This window comes from Aplidium turbinatum, chromosome 6 (genome assembly GCF_918807975.1).
Source record: "Aplidium turbinatum chromosome 6, kaAplTurb1.1, whole genome shotgun sequence".
Lineage (NCBI taxonomy): Eukaryota > Metazoa > Chordata > Ascidiacea > Aplousobranchia > Polyclinidae > Aplidium > Aplidium turbinatum.
The window spans coordinates 13,916,300-13,928,156 of NC_137477.1; the positions used below are offsets into that span (position 1 = coordinate 13,916,300).

Sequence of the window (11,857 nt, forward strand, 5' to 3'; positions counted from 1 at the left end):
AATGTTTATTTCAAACTTTTAGTAGATATGGTTATCTTACACTTGAATCTTTTAGAATAGCCAATGGGGTTGACTTCCAATTTTTCGCTATTTTGTTTTAAGGCTACCGCCTACCAGAGTCCCGATGGCACAAACGCAATCTCATTGTTTTGAAGAAGTGTTGCCAGATGGAGAAATTAATTGGGGTATTCTGTGGTTCTGGGAATAGCGTAGTAGCCTAAGAGGCCTGAACTAGAAAGCTGGTAGGCTAATAGCCTACGGGAATTTGAACAACCAAAAAGTTTTTTTAGAAATGAGACAAAAATTTGCGAAAAAGCATTATTAAAACGGGTTTGATTACCTTTCTCCTATAAATCACCTTAATTTTGGTGGAAAAACACTCAAGAGCGTTTTGAGATAAACGCCGCTAATGTGATGAAATCGCGATTGGAGAAATTCATCTAGCAGAGTCTGTCAACCCTGCTTCGAAATTATGATGTAACGTATTCTGTTTTTCAAACAGGCCACTACGTTTGAAAATGTCTCAAGCTAACTTGTGAGCAGAGAGAAACGGCATTTAATCTTTACATTTAGAGCAATGGTCGTAACACTACAAGCCACTTATTATTATTTTACATACATAGTAGATAGAGTTTCGTTTTTAGCAGCATGATGGTTGTTTGCACCCGACTAGGGAACTGTGTTCCGAAAGCTAGTGACAAACCGCAATAACCACAGCGAACCCGCAGCATCAGACTAAAACAGGTCGTTTGTAGGCTATCTACACTTGTGAAGTTATTATTTTAGTTTCTTACGGTGGTTGCGAGAATGCAGATAACCGTGTATGCAAAGAAAGTTGGTAGGCCTATTGGTGCAACACAGTTTCATTGAAATGTTTGGTTGTTTTTGAGACTTGATTCATTTTAGTGACTGCAACTTGCTTTAGCAATACGTACGATTAAACGTAAAGAAACCGGTTAACATTGTTTATTTTAAACAAAAAAAAATCAGGATCTAAAGTTTGGTATTGCAAATGGTACCAGTATCCTATAACGAGACTTCTTTTTTTACATCAATATCAGTGTTTCGAGTGCTCCAGCAAATGTGCTAATGCATAGTCGACACCACCGCAACCACGATAGGACAACACAGACAAAAAAAATTAATCGCATCTCCCTTGGGTGTGTTGTTGTCTGAAAGCATTTCTTTTCAGCAACCAGTCGCTGCACAAAGCCCACTCTCTCTACAAATTTATTCTGTTTGCGGCCACACAATAAGTAATGAAATCATACCATACAGCAAAATCCGTCAATTTTACATTGACTCAACGTCTGCAGTAGGATTTTGCTATTCGGGATGAAACAGTCAATGCAACTAACTAAAAACTGTGCCATGACGTCACTAAAACCACTAGATGGCGCACCAGACATGTTGAAACCAGCAGAATCTACAATAACAGTGGACAGTTAAAATCATTTGAATTCACTTTAGTGTTAGTGGTTGAAAAATTTAAAGTATTTCAAATAGCAAGTCCGAACTGAAAATGACAAATCTTGTCAGATAAAAATACCAAATGCGGTAAATTAAACCATAAGAATCGATAATTTTACAAAAAAAATAACGTAATGCACAAAGAAATAAAACTGTAGGCTATATCTCATTGTGATAAAAATTCTTTCGTTCTCACGCAACGGAGCTTCAGTGAAATAAAACGGTAGAGCACAGATTCACCGGCAGGTGGCCTAAAAAGGACCGGCAAAAAATTACAAAGTTGTTGATTCTTACCGGTCAGTAAAATAACATTGATCAAACAAACATCAATGTTACACGGATGAAACGTCTGCAAACATTTTTTAATCATTGTAAAAACGACGGTATTTTTGACGAGGTTGTCATGATACGCACGTCGGGAGGTTGGACAGTCCATTGATCCAGGACTGTTTGTGTTGGCACAAAGGGAGATGAAAACGACAAGAATACTTTGGCGAACCGGGAAGCGTTTTAGCCAATAATGACGCAGCTGTAGCCTACTACCTTGCAACATATTGTCTAACTCTGAGCACCTTATTTTTATGAGTCAAGAGTTAAAAAATACATTTGCTCGAAGCGAATACAGTAGACCATCTGATCTGAAATACCCATGACAATTATTCGGAAATAAGGTGAAAAGACTCTCAAAAAAGCAGGTTATGTTGATTTGATTGAATGAAAGTTTGCGTGTTTTTAAACAAGGTATCACCAGTTGACAATAGACAAAGCTGTATGCAAGCCACATAATGAAAACACTATGAAGCGGATTCACCACACAGTACAACAACTAAAAACAATCTGAATAAGAAGTGGAAGGCCTAAAATGGAAAAACTAAACTCAAGGGCCACATACCATGCTCGTCGTGCGAACACGAATATTCGTGATATTACGATGTAGAAATACGCACAAGTCAAAAACTCATAATTTTGAATAATAAGACTAATCAGTATAGACTACTACGTTTATTTCTTCGGAAAACCGTCTTAGGGAGATTTTCGCCGTTTATGACCACTAATAACTGGCTGAAGAACAACAGCAAATTTATCCAACACCTTATAGCAAAATATTAGAAAGCAAGCTTGTTCTTGAGTACGCTATTTATTACTAATACTAATCATTGTTTTAAATGTATTGTCAATTGTCATAATTACTTGTTAGTAATGACGTTTTTTATTCGTAAGCAAACTTTTGCGCTCCAAATACAAGAACAAAACCTACAAACAAGAAGATTTTTTTATGTCAAAAACACTTGAATGATTTTTTTTATTCGTGCAATTATTCAAGAGAAGTTTTGACTATTTGTAAAACATTTTGTTAAAATTAAAATTTTCGTGTTTCAAAATAGTCGCACAAAACTTTACGAAAAAAATATTTAAACACGAACGGCTTACGAATATTCCTGTTCGTACGAAGAGCATAGTATGTGACCGCCTCAGAAACTGTCTCCAAAAAATTGCATTATTTTCATACTAGGTGCTCAAATCGATTGCTAATATATCATTACTCTGTTGCGCCATCAAAAAAACATTTCGTAAAGATTGCTATGTCATGAGTTTAAATTCTGCATTTCGAGCTTTGTACTTTCACCAGATCGAGCAAGCGTTTCAACTACTTTGCTCCGATAAAACATTTCTGCACCGGTTTACTACTGCTAAGATGGAAATGAGAAGTATTCAAAAAAAATCAGATAATATTAATTGTCAGTAACTTAACGATGCCGAACACTAGAAAAACGATACGAAATTAAGAATTAAAATATCTATACATAGATAACAACCAGTCCACTGCTTCATCAATATGACGTGGGGAAATAGTTAAAAATACTGACCTATCTGAAAGCCTTTCTCAAACAGGGGAATTTGATTGAGATGGTCTGAGCAATTTTTCAGAGACAAAAAAGCTATTTTTTTATCGTATCCAGGCTTTCGCCCAGTGGTTGAACGTTTAAATTAAGTGGACGGAAAGGCAAGGAAGCCGATCTTCGTGTCAACCTTCAGGTTGATAGATATTATTCATGAACTGCACGCATGTGAACAACTCTTCCTGCAGACGCAACTTCATTTGATGACACGTTTCAATTCGTTAAAACATATCACCACTGCTTTGAAAAGCAAAACAATTGATTTTGTGCTGATGTTTGAGGCGAACACATTGAATATAAAATTAAACATGAATAGCTCTGGTTCAAAAGTCGGCATAGAATCGATGTGATATTACTAAGCAGAGATTTTGAAATGATGGTCAATAAAAAAAATATCAATAACTACTCGCATACAGCATCATGCTCACATGCCGGTGCCAGATTAACAAAAGTAGTGACTCAGAACCAGCGTGTTAACTGTTAAGACGTATTGAATTATCATAGAATTAAACAAAAACGTTTATGGCAAAACAAAAAAACTTCATTACTTGCAACCAATACATTAAACAAGATACAAGCTATTAACTTTCTAGTACATATTATGCCATCTCATTATACACTGGGCCATCACGTAATGTTTTTTTGAAAATAAATGAAATAGTTTTTTGCTCAAGTAAACTCTACGATAATGTGTTTGTATCACACAACTGGCAATATTGACATCGCTATCAGCAAAAGCTTTCAAAAAAATCTAACTTTATACTGAAATCCCAGCTAGTATCGAGGGGGTGGGCTTATAGGAACCAGCTTTTAATTCGTATAATCCAAGAGGATACTTAACTGTGTGGAAGAAATGCAACAAAAAGAAATAATACTTCAGTCTATCATATAATATTGCCAATACAATTCAACTGACCGACTAGTTATTGCATCTCGCACTGCCAAACCAGTGTCGCTAATATCCCAGCTAACAAAATTAGTGTTTTTCACATTGAATTAATATCTAATGAAGTTGAATCAATGTAAAAGCAAAAGATTTTGTTAGGTCGGATGGTAACTTTTTTGGTGACAATTGTTTTGTTGGGCGCTATTTGATATAAAGCAAATAAACTAAAACCCGTCACAAAATAACGTAATGAATAAAAATGAATCGATCTTAACTTCATTTTGCGTTTTTTCTTTGGAAGCTTTCACATTAATAAAGCTGTTACTTTTTTAACTAGAGTACTAGACGATCACACACAAACACTTGCAAAAACACCGCAGCCCACATCTATTAAGATTATGCTTCCAACACAATTCATACAGGCCTCATCTGGAGAAATTAAATATACAAACTTGAACAGCAAACCACTCGGCACAAACTGATACAAAAGGATCATGATTGCTAAGAAAATGCACAGCCTAACGAGAAAACGATGCAGTATTGATAGATTCATAGGTCACTTTTACTGCGTCAACATAAATTCAAATCTTTGTGTTGAAATTCTTAACAACACAAGGCAAAAGAACCATGTTGATCATTCAAGCAACTTTGAAACTCAGGTAAAAACAAAACCCTACGATGTGATAACTTGACGCAAAAAGTTTTTTCAGCCCATATTATGGCGCACCTCTAAGGCTGCAGCGAATACCTAAAGCTGAAATACATCGCTTTACATTGATTCGAAGCAAAAAGCACTTGTTACGATATTTTGATGATGAGCATTGCAGGTAAGTGGCATCAGATGAATGAGTTTTCCAGGATTTAATCTCTCAATTGCTCTTCAGAATCCCATTTGTCTCTAAGAGCTTTTTCAAGTGAAGACCCTCACGAATGCTTTTTTTAATAGATTCTGCATCCGTTTCATCTTCGGATCCTTGAATCTGTAGATCTCTGAAAATACATCCAGCAAAATCAAATTTAATTATGTGCTTACAAACGTGCTAACTTACAAGACGGACTGCTCAAAACTTTTGTGCAACGTTCAGCATAAAAACTGTTTTTTCTTTTTCATAGAAAAGCGACCGTCATACAGTTCGGTGAATGTTGTTACATAATCGCCAACGGTGTAAGTTTTTTAGAAATTTTAGCATAGGTTTCAATAAAATTGCGGTCTTGATCTTCACACTACAAACATCATATTAAACTAATTTTACCCGTTCAAATACCAATTTAGTGTTTCAAGTTGTTGCAAGGAATAAACCAGCGCTGTGAAGTAAGACCACAAATTTCTGACACCGACGGGTCTTCATCCTGTGGGATCCACAGCCCTCGAAAAACCGCACTACGATTTACAATTAAGTTTTGTAGGCTACGTTCAAAAGAAGCAACTTTAACGATTAAGGGGGGCTTCATGGTAAATAACGTTGGACATATTTTTTCTGTTGTAGTCATCTATGGCATATAAAATTTTGTATATTTACTTTTGTATAAATGCTTTAAGTATAGCCTAGTTGATTAAGTAGGTATTGTAGTTCATGTCAATGTGCATATGAAACAGCTTTCGGATGAAATTAACTTTAACCTTGTTCTCATGCATGAAGCCTCAACCGCGTCGATCAACAGACTTCTAAATCCTCCTTTCTCCAAATGATGCAAAGCGTATATCGTGGCTCCTTCCGGGGAGCATATCGCATCTTTCAACTCTCCCGGATGTTTTCCTGTTTCCAGCAGCATTCTTCCAGCGCCCTGCAACGTCATTTATCGTCAAAACAATGTTTGAGCAACAGCAGAGCTGCACTTGTAACAGTGAAGTTGTTTACTCTGTGATAACGCACGTCACATAACAATGCGTCAAGCAGCCATTCTTTTCCGGACATATGAAACAAGGTTGGATATAGTTGCATACAGACAGTTTTTTGATGTTCACATTGGGACAAATCATTACAACCTTGACTGCGATTTGGTACAAAATGGAGAAAGCTTGTCGAATTTGATTACTAGCTTTGTACAAACAAATATAAATGAAACTAAAATCAGCAAAAGTGCAAAGAATGCCCAAGTGAAATTCTATGGCAATAAGATATACAGCAAAAATCACAGTACATCCAGGCGCATGCCGTGAATGAACCGGGTAAACCTCACTGTGGTGCTGGGCGATTTAGGCACATTTTTTAGTATGCAAGCATGGACAGAAAAAATGCTTTTCAAAATAATTGTTTGTCATACTGTAATTATATTCACGTTTAGAAACTCACAATCTTATCTTCAAAAAAGCGTTTTTGTTTAGCGATACTGCGATAACAAGCAAAACTTACAATGAGTGACTGAGCTCCCAAACGCATCGCCAATCCACGTGGAAGACCCATCTTCACAGCTCCATCTGACAGTGCCTCGATTGCTTCAAACGCCTGTAAATCATTGAATTGGCGAATTTAAAATGTTGTTGATAGAATTCATGTTCAATTGTTCATATACACTTTTCTAAAAAAAAAGAACTGCTTCACAAGAAGAAAAGATTTTAAACAAAAAACAAAAAGCCCAAAATGTAGATACTGAACTCATGTTCAGCAAAGATTTCAAAAACTACGGTATGATATACAATACATACTGTTTTCACCTTTAGCTCTATTGAATTTTAAGATTTGAAGTGTATAAACAATGTAATAAATCTTACCCCAACACAACCAACATAATATGCATGTTTACAGTACATGTCTTATGATTTGCATTATAGTCTGCATGACGGGTTTCAAACGCTATACGCCGAAAAATTATAGAAAAGTTAGACAAAGCATAAATTTGCAATAAAATTTAAAGTGCATACATAGGCAGGTCCTGAGCCGCTTAAGCCAGTAACGGCATCTATGTGTGCTTCTTCCACCTCTTCAATGGTGCCAACACGGCCGAATATGTCTTCAATCATCTCACTGTCTTGTTCAGTTGCGTTTTGCCCTGGATCACATACATGTTAAAGTGTTGATTATATCATTATCTAAGACTCATTTCTAAAGAAAATGGAGCAGCTCAAAATTCTGCATTTTATTCAGCCTTACACTGATGAACCAATGACCATGACACTGTTTCTTCTTTCATCTCTGGTCTTAAATACGTAAAGTTTCACTATATTTATTGCAACACTTAAAAACAAAATTGAATGATTGAGCTACAACAACACCATACATTTTTAGGTAACATTGTGTATTAAAGACATCCTTAAGCTTGTTATCTTTGACTCCTATAACTGATATTTTATCATAACATTGACACATAAGCATTGTAGCAGTTCTTCTATCACCAATTTATGGCAAAAGGCAATTGTTGTTTACATACCAGATGCATACACTGTGGCTGCTTCTTTAACCGCACAGCAAGTATTTGTCATTCCTCGCATAACTTTTGCATCAGCAGGAAGTTTCTATAAAATAAACAACAATAAAAAGCTGAATGATACGTTACATAAATAGGTAAAGGAATGTTATTGATCTTTAATTGCTCTTTCAAAATTTAAACCAAATTGCAGTAAACCAGTCCTCACAAAACTAGTTTAAACAATAAAAATAATGTTATCATCTCTTGTTTTCAATTATAGTAGTGGGGATTTCCTCAATGCATAATTTAGACAATTTAAAAAAATATCTGCTGATGACTACACTTCTAAAACTACATAAAATTCATGTTAAACGTTTGCACAGTACCTTTTCAATAGACGAGAGGTTTACTCCAGCAGCAAATGACAAGATAAGGTGATCTTTTGTGATATAAGGGTACAAATCATCAAGAACAAATGGAATAATTTTTGGCTTCACAGCAAGAATTAAAAGTTTGCTCTTTTCAACTGTCATCATGTTGTCTGGAGTAAACTTTACACCAAGATCCTGAAAAGTATAAAACACAGCATACTTATATATAATTTACATTATGCTGTTGTTGCAAGTGTTTATTCATTGTAAAAGAAATAATCAGATGAGTGCGGAAAAGATCAAGTCTAACTGTGAGTGACTAAACATAATAAATGAACTATATCAGGAATGTTGAAGACATGTTCCTTTCTAACCCAATCCCATACTATGGTGGTTTACCAAAGCATGTAGATCGGTGTTGTAAATCTAGATGAGTTATGCTGAGCAAAATAACCAATAACGTTTAATAGGGTTAATGTTTGAACAAGATATCAATTACTTATATGCACAAAAAGCATATACTGTATATTTAAAACAAACATGTCACAATGTTGATTACCTTCAACTGTTTAACAGTCAACTTTTTGGTTTCTGGTGAACTTGCTATAATTTGGCTAGAACGAATTGCTCCTAAAATACAGATTTGTTTTTGTTGGTAATGAAAGAGTAAGCAATAGAATGAGTTTCGCTTTTAGCAGCATGTTCGTTGTCTACTTTACAAGTATCATATTATATAGATAAAAACGAACTGTTTTAGCCTGATGCTGCGGGTTCGCTGTGGTAGTAGCAATTTTTAATCAGCTTTCAGAACAAGGTTTCCAAGTCATGTGCAATGATGAATTTATCATCACTACACTACCACAGCATCAGGCTAAAACAGGTCGTTTATATCTACACTTGTGAGATAAAAGAGTAACCATAAACTTTCTCAACATATACACATATATATGTAAGATGATAGTAACAACAATGGCCGAGTGGTTAGCGCGTTGGGCTCGCAGCCGAGAGCCTGCGTGTTCGACTCCAGCCACCCGCACTTGCTGTTGTTTCTCTGGGCAAGAAACTTTACGATAATTGCCTCTATCCAGTGATCGATTTCGAGTAATGGGTAGTACCAAATTTAAGTCATAAATAGAGTAGACAACCGGAAACAGACATTGCCGTCAGCTGCAGCGTGGGTCAGGTGTACGTCGGAAGGCGTACACCGATGCATAGCGCTCAAGTCCGCTTTCCCGCAATGCAGGATAAAGATAAACAAACAAACAAACAACACAAACACATAAACACAAGCATACACCACATTTTGAACTCAGTGCATTTGATACGATATGAGTACTTCAAAGTACGTAGTTCAAAAAACTCAAACACCATTAACAATAATTTCCTACCAAAATTAATGCACACAAACTGTTTTGGATTTATTATCTACATCAGTTTGATGCTGTGTTATCTGGTAGATGGAGTTTTATCTCTTATACTCTGTACTGAACATATATATCCCAATCCACTGCTTCACTTTGTTAATTAAATTGCAAAATCAAAGAGGCACTGGACATAATAATATGTTCTGCATCTTTGACTTAGCATAAGCAAAATATTCTCCTAGGGACAGCAAGACTAACAGGTCTGCTCTCTGAGTGAGGATTGCATAAATATAACAATTAGCATCAGAGGTGTATATAAACCAAATCTTGCTGTTTTTTACCGTATCCGGATCCTGGTTTTTTAAAAGAAACAGGATCCGGATTGGATGCTAAGTTGTCATAACTTTTTTTTTTAACTTTGCACAGAGATACAAAATTTTAATGAGCTCCTGGCAACATATTCAAACCTGAACAAAGTTATGAACCATTGCGTTTGTGGCAACACTAAACTTTATTCAGGTCAAAGTTGATATTGTAAAATCATAGTTTTTCCAAATTCTAATCATTACTGGTACCGGTAGTTTTGGTTGTTGTATGTTTACTGCAGTATGTGATAAAAGTGTTTTGTGTTAGAGAGATAAATATGCATGGGTTACAAGGTAGGCTACGGTACTACCGTAGGTTGCTAGGCTAGGTAGATTTCAAATTTGGCTGTGTTTTTTATCCACCTGATGTAGGATTGTTTTTAAGAGATTGAAGATGTTTATTGACTTCTTTGACCAATTTTTAAGTAATATGCTTGCATTACTACAATACCACAATGAAACATAAAATTGCATTTATCCCCAGTCAGGTCATAAACTTGACCACAGCCATACACAGTTGGGACACACATTTCCGGACTAAGCCACTACCGCCTCCGGCCTTGAGCCGGAGTTGAAAACAGTGGCCAGAATTTGGCTTGAGCCGGAGGTTGTTTGATCACTAATTCGGTTAGAGAATAAAGATTCTTTCAATCAATAAGTGAGAAGTTTGCTTTGCTAATCCTGGTGACTGGGCCTGCAATAGTGGTTCAAAGCCTCTAGAAGTATGCATAATTTCCAGGAGTAAATTGGCAAACAAGCTTTCTCAGTCTTAGGATACGACTTTCTTAATCAATTCCATGCATGAATTCTCTTCTTGATATAGCCAACAAAATAACTAGGTACAGTAGGACATGATTATTGATCCACTTCATTTTATTTTTAATAATAAAATGACAAATATTGCAAAGAAAAAAAACAAAAACAAGTGAGTAGTCGCCAGTTGGCACATTTTTTGCTTCCTAACTCAAAAAGCGGGGCTGCTATCTGAAGCAAGGTAAGGAAATTATGAAGTCAGCAATAGTCAGCCTTACCTGATCGAACAAAACCTTGAGCCATATACAAGGCCAAGTTTCCAGCACCTATAAAACCAACATTCATGTCTATTGTTTTCAGTAAAACAGATAAACCTTTTCCTGAACTCATTTAGGACAATTGAAGCTAAGACGAAAGCAAGATTTCATTCAATCAGTACAACCGCATAACACTCCAACATAAAACAAAACATCACGAACTCGCGATTTGGCCGCTTGGCGTGACGCAATCTGAAATCATAACGGGGACTTCCCAATATTGGTAATCATTTTTCGAACTTTCCATACAATGGAAAAGAATAGATTTTTTTTCATATCTTTATCCTGCATTGCGGGAAAGCGGACTTGAGCGCTATGCATCGGTGTACGCCTTCCGACGTACACCTGACCCACGCTGCAGCCGACGGCAATGTCTGTTTCCGGTTGTCTACTCTACTTATGACTTAAATTTGGTACTACCCATTACTCGAAATCGATCACTGGCAACTATCGTAATGTTTCTTGCCCAGAGAATCACCAGAAAGTGCGGGTGGCTGGAGTCGAACATGCAGGCTCTCGACTGCGAGCCCAACGCGCTAACCACTCGGCCACATTGCACCATTTCTACAACAATATCACGCTTTGTTGGTAATGTCAAGACAGCTCTTTAATTTTTACAAACTTATTACGAAAACAAAAGATCACCTGAGTTTTCCCATCGTGCCTGCTCAAGTCAATTTATTTTGTTTTAAACGGATCAAACTTTTTGCAACAATTTTTAAATTAGCCTATTATTTTACACAATATTTTTTCACAAAAAAATGATCACTAATTCACTTTTGTTTTTATATTCCAGTTACTTGTCATGACTTTCAACTGGAAGTGATATTGCATGAATGTGTTTAGAATAACCTAACTTGAGTAGGCTACTTACTTATGTCTTAATCGTTAGCTAATTAGTGGTTATTGGTTAAAGCACTTGACTCAAAACCAGGCGGCGCCGGTTCGCCTCTTGAGGTGTGCTCCCAGCTCTATCGTTGAACTCGGCTAAATCCTGTGCAGAACATTTTGATTCAGGACAGGGCATTCGAAAAGACGTTGCATCGTTTGCTCCTGTCCAAATTTATAACTTGTGCTTAAGA

General features: G+C 36.2%; 1 protein-coding gene across 1 annotated transcript; it reads right to left on the bottom strand.

Moving 5' to 3' along the window:
* Positions 1 to 950: 950 nt before the first annotated feature.
* LOC145771768 (pyrroline-5-carboxylate reductase 1, mitochondrial-like) lies at positions 951 to 10,848 on the bottom strand. The gene is made up of 8 exons (XM_082583500.1): positions 10,737 to 10,848; positions 8,536 to 8,606; positions 7,992 to 8,171; positions 7,627 to 7,711; positions 7,121 to 7,248; positions 6,612 to 6,704; positions 5,879 to 6,042; positions 951 to 5,247 (listed from the first exon to the last, which is right to left on the bottom strand). The coding sequence occupies exons 1-8, from the start codon at positions 10,846 to 10,848 to the stop codon at positions 5,127 to 5,129; spliced, it is 954 nt and encodes a 317-aa protein (XP_082439626.1). The 3' UTR covers positions 951 to 5,126.
* Positions 10,849 to 11,857: the final 1,009 nt, after the last annotated feature.